This window comes from Hypomesus transpacificus, chromosome 6 (genome assembly GCF_021917145.1).
Source record: "Hypomesus transpacificus isolate Combined female chromosome 6, fHypTra1, whole genome shotgun sequence".
Lineage (NCBI taxonomy): Eukaryota > Metazoa > Chordata > Actinopteri > Osmeriformes > Osmeridae > Hypomesus > Hypomesus transpacificus.
In genome coordinates, this window is record NC_061065.1 from 13,153,674 (window position 1) to 13,166,104 (window position 12,431).

The 12,431-nt window shown below is 39.9% G+C and overlaps 1 protein-coding gene across 1 annotated transcript; it reads right to left on the reverse strand.

Moving 5' to 3' along the window:
- Positions 1-1,245: 1,245 nt before the first annotated feature.
- Positions 1,246-10,866, reverse strand: LOC124469150 (tumor necrosis factor alpha-induced protein 2-like). The gene is made up of 12 exons (XM_047022256.1): positions 10,808-10,866; positions 10,242-10,415; positions 8,565-9,240; positions 8,151-8,265; positions 7,832-7,954; positions 7,630-7,724; positions 5,793-5,885; positions 5,284-5,410; positions 4,411-4,536; positions 4,155-4,313; positions 3,288-3,409; positions 1,246-1,954 (listed from the first exon to the last, which is right to left on the reverse strand). Exons 2-12 carry the CDS (start codon positions 10,387-10,389, stop codon positions 1,786-1,788), a joined length of 1,953 nt encoding a protein of 650 aa, XP_046878212.1. The 5' UTR covers positions 10,390-10,415; positions 10,808-10,866; the 3' UTR covers positions 1,246-1,785.
- Positions 10,867-12,431: the final 1,565 nt, after the last annotated feature.

The window sequence follows — 12,431 nt, forward strand, 5'->3', positions numbered from 1 at the left end:
AAAAGTTTCAGACGTGTAGCTAACAAAAAAAGAGGTCGTTTTAGGTGCTGACGAAAAAAGTGTTACAACCATACCCAGTCTCCCCTACAATGTATAGACCAGATCAGAGCCATAGAAAAAGATCTTTTTCTATGGCTCTGGACCAGACATACTGAAGGTACATTTAATTTCACAATGAGACTTGCAAAACACAATTTCAAATTTACAAATTCAGTGCTTGATAGGGAGCGCTAAAAAGCATGTTTTAAATGGAGTGTTGATAATAAGCATGTCTGGCTTGGTGTCAATGCCTAAAGGGGTGCCTACTGATTACCAGTAGAGGACATTGTAGTATGAGAACACTGTAAAATAAAAGATTTGGACTTTCCATGTTGGCAACTTAAAATGTTTGCTGTAGTTGCTATTGATAAACTTCATAAGCGCTACTGACCCATCTCTCACTTCTATTATTGAAGTGGGTACATGTGATAGTACTTAGTGCTGCTAAGTACCTGTTTCCTAAGAAAACAATTCCACTACTTAGTTTAGCTCTGTTGCCTCCCTGTCTTCCCAGGCATACACACCTGGTAGGGGCGAAGGATAGAGAAGGCTTCCTCATGCTGAGGTCATTTTTACAGACAAGAGCAGAAACACATGACTGATTGCACACGCTCATGTGCACTGACTACGTTACATCTAAAAATAGGCTCTCTTATTTGCTCTTTTTTTCAACAATCGTTGGAAATGACCAAGATCAAGACAATGTCATCGCAGCCTGTGACCTGCCAGTGGAACTGGAGACAGCAGTCAGACTGAGTCACCTATAACGATTTAGGTTCATAAGAAATATTTAAAGAGAGAAAGGCAGAATATGATTTTCTGATACTTTTCTAATGGTGCAATACATTCCTATCATCAGCCACATTGTTCCCGTAGGGAACTCAACATGATTGAAAACAGAGCTGTGTCCCATTTTCAAGATTCTGGCAGAGAATTTGTTCTGCTGTATGTGTGTGTATGTGTGTGTGTGTATGCACCAAGTTCTTGCACAGTGTTTACAATATTGAACATTCTTGTCTGATTGCTCTTAAGCCACATCGAGGAATTGTTGATACAGCACCTGGCAAACATAAAGTGACTTTAGTAGCATTGTTACGTACGCCACCCCGGAGGGTTGGGACTGACAGCCCGCTGCTCACTGACAACCAGTGGACAGTGAAAAGGGCATGGAGTCGTGGGTGCGAGCAAGGACACAGGCAAATTGTGAAGTGAAATCAAAAGGGCTTTATTTAGCCAACAGTCAATGTTAGGGAAGGGGCTGGATATGAGGGGTCGTTAAGGAAATAATTCAGACTGTCCTTACACAAGCACATATGAAACGCATTAATTATTCAAATGTTAAAAGTTCCCGCACGCATTCATAATACTGAAAATTCACATCCACACAGGTGAAATGCTGACATCGACACATATGAAAGGCATTATGTGAAAGGTTCACGCATGCATTCATACTACTGAAAACTCATATCCACATATATGAAAAGACATTCACACACATATGAAACACTCAAAAGTTTTATAAGGATGAGTAGGAAGCTTTGAGAATGTAAATGTGCAAGAACATTTTCACTATATCCGGAAGTCATTTCAGTATATCCGGAAGTCATTTCAGTATATTCGGAAGGCAGTTATAGTCGGAGGTGTAGTAAGGCGGATATAGTGAAAATGTTTTCCTGTTAAATCCACTGATGTCATTCAGAGTCTAGGACTGGAGCTTAAATGACATCTGGTTTCCGTTGAGGCTTCTCACATGATCTTGTTTATCCATTTCACTGGAACCTTAGAGAAGAACGGAGGCATGTCATTGGCTGTGGTGAGTGAGAGGCGGTTCTCCTCCAGGCTTTCTTTGATGGTGCGAGTATCAGCTGCCGACAAGTTGGTTTTGAGGGAGAGCAGGGTGGACACATGACTGGTTCTGGAAAAAGTGACCCAGTAGAATGGGAAAAAACACAACGTAGTTTATTGGTTTGATAGCACTCCATAAATGAATACATCTAAACACCACTCCTTTGTCACCCAAAAAACGTTTGGAAAAAGTTTGAAGAACGTCATAAAGTATTATAGCAATAGTACTGCAGTGTGGTAAAGATACTGATACTTCAATGGCAGTGACGATAAATCAGAAATTGCAGCTCTTTCATACAGTACAGGTTACATATACCCCATAGGAAGTGGTCCCTTTGGGTCAACAGGAACTAAAACCTATTATCCCTTTATAGTGCAGGATAGGAAAAATGGGAGGGTCAGACATGACAAGAGATACCTGATACGAGACACCTGATATGAAACAGCCAATCAGACACCTGAGATTCACAGCAAAAGCCCCTCTCAGATACACCTGTCTACGTATGGGTTACCGGGGTAACTATCAGGGCATTCTGTGTTTGACCAACTCTGTTCCCTCATGCAGAAACCAAATAGTATAGCTTCAGTGGGTTCAGCATGAAAAAGGCTGTTTATCGGAAGAGAGATTCCGGTCAACAATGGGACAGAACTTAAAATGCCATCAAAAGTGGTGTTTGAATTCACTGTGCAGTGTAGTAAAATCACCCAACCTAGATTGAACTGACTTGATAGCAATAAGCAACAGGTAAAAGCAATAAGCAACAGGTAAAATTAAGATTCACCTTTTGCATCAAGACCATTATGGTAGATTTGCTTCGTTTGGTCTACCAGGTTGCAAGAAGTAGTTACAGAGCCGTTGGTCAAGTCAAAGTACGAGTGGCTTTTATTGGTATCACTTCAAAAGTTACACACAATCAATGGACTTCTCGCGTTGAGAAGCCCAACATTTCAAAATAAGCAGTCTCCTTTTATACTCTTCTGCAGCCTGCCCCTTTCCTATATTTAAATGTAGTGCAACATCACCAAGTGTCACCTGTTCGATTTCCTCTCTGGCTCCTGTCGATATTTAATGCCAAGTGGGCTTAGGTGACATTTCATAATGGGCTGCATCTTCTGATGTCCTAGTTTGGTAACCTGCTAGGGCCGATGGTGTCTGATTTCTTTCCTATCAAGCTATTGCCTCTCCCACCTAATTCAAATATAGCTGTCTGCTCCTGTTCTGACCTCTCTGAGGTGACGTTTATAACAAACTAATTCACCTTCAGGACAATGGTGCACATTTACCATAATATCAATACAATGGGGGCCCTTCTCTGGTTTTTCATATCCCACACCATTCAAATGTAGTTTGCACTAAAATCCGACAAATGCTGTTGACCCGAGCCATAATTTGTCTTTCTCACCTGAGGTCGGGGTGGTCTACAGCCAGTGTGACAATCTCCAGCTGGATGCTCCCTGGGTCTTGTAGTCTCAGGACCTCTGCCAGTTTAGGAAGGATCTCACTCAGCCAGCTCTCTTTAGAACCCTAGGTAAAAGAATACAGCAGACATCTATGTTCTCTGTGGCAACATTCGAAAAGGATGTTGGAGCACATTAATGGAAATCATTGAGAGGCCAGCATTCTCAAGATACAATGTACAGGGACTAAAAGTCTGCATAATCAAATTCAAAAGTTTCTCATGTCTATGACATTGCTTCTTTTCTATATGACCAGTTCCTGTAGAGGTTTGTTTATAGGCTTATGTAAACGAAACTTGAGAATAATTAGTCCATTCCTGTGGCGCAACAACACAATTTGTTTTGATGACCCCTGCCAACATATGATGCAACATTCCCCAGTGTTGGGGAGGTTTCATAGCCTGATGTTGTCATACTCATAATTCTAGTCAGAATATGAGTCTGAAAACTCTCCGTTGGGCTGTGACTACGGGGCGTGTTTCAACCGAACTCGTAAAACAAATGCCTCTTCGCTCAATTGGATAGACCTACAACCAATCTGAGCAACGTAATATGTTGTTTGTTGAAAACGAATTCAACCCAAGCGCTCTTTCGTGACGTTGTTGATTACGTTACTGTTGATCATCTGTCCATCATCGTATAAAGCCCGCCTTGGCAATTTCATTGGTACGCCTAGATTCTGGTTTTCTGTAGTTGTTCCCCAATACGAGACCCTCCAGACCCAACTTCCCGACCAAATTTTTTCGTGGGCGGGGAGAAGTTGGGCTGGCAGCCAGGCTAGAGGTTTCATGCAGCTGTTTTGGTTTGCTTACCCATTCTTCAATGAAGAAACTATTTAGTGTTCTGTTGTCTTCACTTAGTAACCTGGCTGCATTTCCCTGCTGCTCACTGTTTCTCAACTTTATCTTCCTCTTCATCATCCTCTTCACATACTCCACCATCACGTCTGTGTGGAGCCGACCCAGGAGTTCCTGTACACGAAGACACAAAATCAATCTCAGTTGGTGTGCTTTTGTGTGTGTGTGTGTGTGTGTGTGTGTGTGTGCGTGCGTGTGTTAGTATTCTTACCTCTCTACAGACAGGTTTCAGATCTGTGAAGTTTTCCAAGTTCTTGTACAGTGTCTCTAGAATGTTGTCCAGTACATTTTGACTTCCTGTAAGCCAGTCATGAGTCCACAACTTTTTATACTGCACCTGGAAAAAAAAACGTGAATTTGAGATTAGCCAAGGACGCTTTGCTCAGTAAAGGTTATTAGCCTTTTTTTTTATTTCTCCCCACCAATACATTTTTAGTTGTTACAGAATTAAATTATGGTCAAACCAGGGACATTGTTATTCCTTTCCCTGGTTTGGTCAGCGGGAGTCAGATGGCTGAGCGGTGAGGGAGTCGGGCTAGTAATCAGAAGGTTGCCGGATCGATTCCCCACCGTGCCACATGATGTTGTGTCCTTGGGCAAGGCACTTCACCATACTTGCCCTGTACTTACTGTAAGTCGCTCTGGATAAGAGTGTCTGCTAAAATGACTAAATGTAATAAACTCAGGACATTACTCATTCTCTGGGTGTAACCTTCAACAGCTTTAGTTATGCTGGAGATTAGTCTGACTGACTGATTATTAATCTACTTCCTGTTTACCCTGAGATAATTGAAAAGGTTTCGAGAAACGTACCAGATTGTCCATCAAGGCGCGTTTGCTTCAACCCTTATCTTAGTAAGAAGTAGCCTTTATTTGAAACAGAAGTAGCATTCATGATGATGATCATTTGCTATTTGCAAAGTAAAATGTGTGTGATTTTAAAATATTTACAAAAATGTGTTTACCTATTTGTGTCATTGATTATGGACATTAACTGGGATGGGGATGGTTTGATTGGTAATCAGATACTGTACCAAGTAAATGTGAAAGGTTGGAGAGTGCTGCAACATGTACAGTGACCTACCTTTAGCTCTTCTTGCATGGGAACAATGAAGTATCCATTGCAACAATCTTTCAGGGACGTTAAAATAAGCAAACATTTTGCTTTTATCTCCTTTGACATTGAGTCGTCTTCTCCTATTATGAAGTCCCTGTGGGTGATTTAACAGCCTTTACATTTACGTGTATTTATTGAGCAGACACTCTTATCCAAAGCATTGGACAAATAGTGCACACTGTTTAGTAAGTACAGCAGACATCGAGAATTAGAAGAGCACAGCCGTAACAGTATTATAGCTTGACTCCAAAATTGTAGGACCTTAACTACAATATGGCATGATTCCACATGCAACAACAACATCATATCTCAAGTACAGCCTCATATATTTTTGCAGGAGCAAACTCTGATACACTACAGTGCTACAACATCATCTCAACTCCAAAAAAAGATCAAATAAATATTCAAATTAATTTAACTCAAAATAACTTCACAGTTGTTTAAGGGGAGGTAGGAGAAACCTCAGGTAAGTTTACCTGATTTGCTTGATGCTAACCAGGTTAGCTTTCAAGATGGCCTGTGTGTTGTCTCGTCTTCCTTTCATGAACTCATCCAGAAAGTGTTTATAGCTGCAAATATAAGGTCATCAAACATATTATTCTTTGTTGACCGGGCAGACAGTAAAGTTCAAATTTAAAATACCTATTGGAAGCACAAAAAATCATTATGCAGTACACACAACTTTCTTTAGGTGACATAAAAGTACTGTTGCCATCACGTGTCATGAGCACTAGTTTATGGAAGCAAATCGTGACCAAAATTCAAATGAAAATGCATTTCCAGAAATGCATTTTCATTTTAAGAATGTGGCTGCATTATTTGACTCATAAATCAAATTAGTATTCAATCATCCTATTTGCATTTTCATTTTCTTCTTTAAGACTGCTCATTCTTTCCCTTAATTAAAATGAAAACGAAAAAGACATTTGAAATTTAATTTTCAAAATATGCCCCAGCAAATAGATACCAAAATTCAATTTGAAATGTAAAATTTGAAAATGAAAATGCATTTCCAGAAATGCATTTTCATTTTAAGAACGTGGCTGCAAAATCGTGACCACAATTCAAATTCAAATGCATTTCCAGAATTGCATTTTCATTTTCAAGAACGTGGCTGCAAAATCGTGACCACAATTCAAATTCAAATGCATTTCCAGAAATGCATTTTCATTTTAAGAACGTTGCTGCAAAATCGTGACCACAATTCAAATTCAAATGTATTTCCAGAAATGCATTTTCATTTTAAGAATGTGGCTGCATTATTTGACTCATAAATCAAATTAGTACTGATTAGTACTGAGCGGACATTGCATTTTCATTTTCATGTTCTGCCCGCAAAGAACTGCCCATAATTCGAAAACGAAAATGCATTCTGAGCGGCGCAGTAGAGTGACGTCAGTAGCCGCTCTTCTTCAGCTCCCTGCTGACCGAGCTACCCATCTTGTTCGGTAGGGGGCGGTGTGCACACACGCATTGCATTACATGGCAAATGTGCCGGGAAATTGATTGAATTGCCGGGTCTTTAGAGGACGCATCACAGATCATGGCGCTCCCTCAAATTGTGCAGACACTGATAGAATTAGCTGAGCTGGTAGAAACTAATAATATATCTGAGTCTGATGCCCGTGACCGAGTAGAACAAGTCACAGAGAGCTTGGCTGCATACTCTGCCGTCACAGACGTACACATTAATGAGGTTGCCATAGTAAACCTCTCTTCAGTCCTGGAACGGCTGGATGCTGTGGAGCCTCAAATGGGACGGGGACGACCAACCATCCACATCCCGTTCGAGTCCATCGAAAACTATTTATTAAATGGTTTAAAAATAAAGGACATAGCGGAGCTGTTGTCGGCCACCAGACCATCCGTCGGAGGATCCAAAGCAACGGATTTATGGAGCTAGAAAGCTGACAAAAGTATCTGATTATTATTATTTTGGTATCTATTTGCTGGGGCATATTTTGAAAATTAAATTTTTTTACTTTTTCGTTTTCATTTTAATTAAGGGAAAGAATGAGCAGTCTTAAAGAAGAAAATGAAAATGCAAATAGGATGATTGAATACTAATTTGATTTATGAGTCAAATAATGCAGCCACATTCTTAAAATGAAAATGCATTTCTGGAAATGCATTTTCATTTGAGTTTTGGTCACGATTTGCTTCCATACTAGTTTGGCTGGCACCACACAATACATGTAGGTATTCAAATTATATGATAAGAAGTCACATGATCTTCAGCAGAGGTTGACACTTGTTACCAAATATACTGTGACATCCAGCGACAAGAGTTGAGCGGGAGGGAAAGTACATTACCTAATCAAGAAGCTTTCCAGCTTTGACAGGATTCTCTGGCCTTTGCTCTTGTTTCCCAGAATAGACTTGCATTCGTTCACAGCACAGTTGATAACCTGCCAAAAAGAATCTACTTAATTAGTACAGTGCATCACAGGCCTAGTAGGATTTCCTTTTGAAACTGTTGTTCGGACCATTTGGAGTGGGATCAAATGAAGACTACCTGTATGATGTCTATGGCAAGGGGGCAGAAACAGTATCCATCTATGATATCAGGCATCTTTCCTTTCTGCCAATCCTTCACTTCGTTCTTTAGAGCTTCATCAAACCAAGTTATTACTTTATCCTGGAAATACAAAGGTATGTTGACATGTTGATGCCCCTGTGTACTGTAAGCAGGGCTTCCCTCAAAAATGAGTTTCAATGCTAGTATCGCTCAGCCACTAAACCATGTTTGTCTGAATTATAAATGTACTTAAGACATGAGATCCATCACAAGTATCAAACGAGTTCATTAGCAGCTTTGTCTGGTAACTGTTTACCTCTTTGTGTGCTAGATACTGTTCCTCTAATACTGCCTGGTCTTCTTCAGGCACGAGACTTCCCATGGACTCACAGTTGATGTTCATTTTAAGTTCTTTATCTTGCAAGATGGTGCTGCAATAGATATGACAAAGGGTTGTTACAACAGTTCTGTACCTACTTGGTTCAAGCCTTACACAGCTGACATTATCCACAGAGCAGTTGATTGATTGATTAGTAACACTTTATTGTCAGAAAAGTCTTTGCGAGTTTTCTTGCATCCCAGCATTTCCTTATTAAAGCTCCTTAAGGAAAAAGAGCACTATAACTTAATAAAGATCTTTCAAAGATAAATATAGGAAAATAAAAAGTAAACGGATTCCGATGTGTAACTTATTGGATCAACCATCACTTGTTTCCAATGTCCCACTTACTTTGGATAGTAATCATTGATCCAGAACAGAAGATAGGTACAGTCCTCCACATCAAGTCCAGAACGGGCTAGCTCTATTAGTTGTTTGGAGAAGGTTTGGTGATACAAGCTTGCGTACAGATTACAAATATCCAAATCCTGTGGGTAGCAGTCTTTCACGTCTCTGACGACCACAAGAAGGTCTTTCTTTAAACATTTCCCCACCTTACACACCTCCCGCTTCATATTTGTTGACAGGTTGTCTGCACCTTCAATATCTTGTTGTACGGTTGCATTCCTCAACCGTGACTCCACCATCTTTTGAAGCAATGAGTTGTGAGTGCTTCGGCACATAAGAGGACGCCATTCAGGAGGACTGAGACCATCCGGGCAGTCCTCCCATTGATGGTCTTGCTCTTCTTGTTGCATTACGGCGATCACGGCACAACGCAGAACCTCCAGGTGTTCTCTTGAAGGTGCGGGACTGAAGCTGTCATGAACAGCCATCCATAACTGGACCAGTAGAGTTTGATAGTCTTCATGCAGCTTGTCCTCCTCCTCCCCACTCCTGGTCAGACTCCCCCCCTCAGTCTCTGCACCTTTCTGAGTGAAGAGCTGCTCCTCCAGAGAGATCAGATGCTTGGAGGCCTCTGCCAACGCTTTCTGATTCAGGTGATCCATGAAGCTTAGAACCAGCACTGGAAGCAAGGCATTGGAAAGACATGAGGATCACACCTTCATGTTTATCATGATTAACCTACAATGGATTTATAACAATATGAGGATGTGTATATGTAAATCGAAGACTTTTACCAATTCGACCAATGGAGATTATGCACATCCTTTAGGAAAACCAATGGAGATAGCTTTGACCCATGTCATGGCAACCAAGGGTAATTTCACACTAAACTATTTAACTTTAAGGTTACATTAACAACTACCAAATCATCTATAATTGAGAGACTTGTTGCTCCTGTTGGTTTGTTGTAACTGTCTTAAAATGATTGTACTCGCTGTGAGATATATTATTGTTGCTTGTTTTTTCCACAGGTACACTCTTGCACTTTTGAGCTTCTTGTTTAACTGTAACATTTCTAACTACAAGCTCTTATTGTTCTACCCTTGGGGACCTCTTTGGTTTCACAATGTTTGCTTCATGTTTGGCTACCCACAATGTTTGGGGCTATCTTGTTGCAGTGACCTATGCACTTTTGTAAAACTCCCTCTTGGAAGTCACTTTGGATAAAAGCGTATGCTTAATGCATAAATGTAAATGTAATGTAAAACATGGTAAGGTACATATTAATTACAATGTAAATAAATTGTATTAAGTAGGTTATTCCAAAAGGGAATAGGGAAAAAGAAAGTTAAAGGGGCAGTTGTGTTCCCAAAAACATGATCAATGTTACCCCTGAAAAGCCGAACCTCCTTATGGCTTAGTATCCTTACCACAAGACCTTAATGAAATGTACAGCGATGTATTGTTGTAACTGTCAAATTATGTAACTTTAGTGTTGTTAGTATTACTACAGTATGTAGTTGCGCGGAAGTCAATGTTTACCTCACGTGAGGTAAACATTATACTTTTTTGAGAGAAAAAATAAAATTACTGCGAGTATTCAATTTGAGATTGTATGAAAAAGACATGATAAATCTAAATGCACCCAAACCATGATTTAAAACATGCGGATAAACTTACCTTTTGGAGGAGGGATCTCCACTGCATTACTGGTGCTAGGTTTTGGAGTCTTTGGGCATCGCTTAAAGCCAGGTATTTTCAGTTGCTTTTTAAACTTATCCTTCACGGCTCTGAGGTCACTTTGACCGTCATGTTTTGGGTAAACCATTCCAATGCGAGGTCCGGATCCTTTGGCTTTGGTAGGAACAAAATATAATATTCTTTACAAAAGCTTATTTACATGTGTTATCAGTAACATGTTTGTAAACTTTTAATATATTACTCTGTCTGAAATATATTGTACTATCGCTGTGCACAGTTATAGGCAACGCGTTATTCGGTATTATGATCCATTAAAGGTCAAGTAAGTGCGTCAGATGTGTTCCATTTGTTTCCCTATAGTAAAAAAAAGAATTGTCCTTAATACATTAATAAAGCCAGTAGTAGCAGTCATTTCATATTAAAAAACCTAGATCCATCTCGATTTGTATTGTAGCCTACTTCAGTACAAAAACCTGTCAATCATCTTAGTTTGATCATTCATTTTTAATTAACATTTTCTTTCTAGCGTAGCCTATGTATCCGACCTTTCCTTCTCTTGCTCGGTGTCGACAATCTAACAGCGGTCTGAAGGGACAGTAGTCTACAGCCAGAGGGCGGAGCATTAATGTGATCTCATCTCTTCTTATATGGCATATATAACTTATATGGTTGGACACGGGTTTACAAAAAGATGTAAGCCTATCAGTTCACAATACCTACTTTCTCTCGGACCTTAATGTACTGTAGATTCGGTAATGCAGATCTGTAGGCTATATGTAGCCTGGCGTTGAGGGGATATTATCAACTACAAAATTTATCAACTAATAAATAAATACAAGTGCTTCCAAAACATTTTGTAGACATTTGCAGATAACGTGTACAGATGATCATTCAACAAATAAAATATAGAATCCACATCCACTTGTTTTACCAGTACAGGACATTGTAGTATGAGAACACTTTAAAATAAAAGATTTGGACTTTCCATGTTGGCAACAGAGAATGTTTGCTATAGGTTTGGATTGCTGCTAATGATCAACTCCATAAGCGCTCCTGACCGATCTCTCCCTTCCGTTATTGAAGTGTGTGCTTATGATAGTACTTAGTGCTGCTAAGTACCTGCTTCATAAGAAAATACATGCTACTACTTAGTTTAGCTCGGTTGCCTCCCTGTCCTCCCGGGCATACATGTATGTATCCTTAGAGAAGGCTTCCTCATGCTGAGGTCATTTTACAGACAAGAGCAGAAACATATGGCTGATTGCACACGCTCATGTGCACTGACTACGTTACATCTAACAACGGGCTCTCTTATTTGCTCTTTTTTTCAACAATCGTTGGAAATGACCAAGATCAAGACAATGTCATCGCAGCCTGTGACCTGCCAGTGCCAGAACTGGAGACAGCAGTCAGACTGAGTCACCTATAACGATTTAGGTTCATAAGAAATATTTTTAAAAAGAAAGGCAGAATATGATTTTCTGATACTTTTCTAATGGTGCAATACATTCCTATCCTCAGCCACCTTGTTCCCGTAGGGGACTCAACATGATTGAAAACAGAGCTGTGTCCCATTTTCAAGACTCTGGCAGAGAATACTATGTTCTGCTGTATGTGTGTGTATGTGTGTGTGTGTGTGTGTGTGCACCAAATTCTTGCACAGTCTTTACAATATTGTACATTCTTGTCTGATTACTCTTGAGCCACACCGAGGGACGTTCCACCCCTTTCCTGTCCTGATGAACCAGAGCACCAGACTGGAGACACGGGCTGGAAACGAGGCGTCCCCACCGACCCGATTGGTTTATTAATTCTGTGGGCAAACTTGGGTAGAACACAAACATACAAACATAGAACAGTAACTGCCCTCTGACATCTTCGGGACGTAACAAGCATGTTACATTTAAGTCATTGTAATAAAAGTCAGTTACAAGGTTGTAAGGCTTGAGTGAGTTAGTAAGTCTTATAAACCCAAATGATGATTTATGATTAAATCACAACCCTAGCCCTTACTAATATTATTAACTTATATGGTCTTATTTATGCATGTTGATGTCAATAAGCATTTTACAAGATGTTAGAGAAATTAAAGATGTAACCTTTATACTGCATGAAAAGAACACTATGGAATATATTTCCTACCCAATAATTTGTTATGAATACTGCTCT

Excerpts from the sequence above, each read along its gene's own strand:
- LOC124469150 (XM_047022256.1), bottom strand. The coding sequence starts at position 10,389 with ATGGTTTACCCAAAACATGACGGTCAAAGTGACCTCAGAGCCGTGAAG. Across the intron at positions 5,411-5,792 it reads GTTAGCATCAAGCAAATCAG|GGACTTCATAATAGGAGAAG; the intron begins GTAAACTTACCT and ends AATCACCCACAG. Across the intron at positions 1,955-3,287 it reads GTAGACCACCCCGACCTCAG|AACCAGTCATGTGTCCACCC; the intron begins GTGAGAAAGACA and ends CACTTTTTCCAG.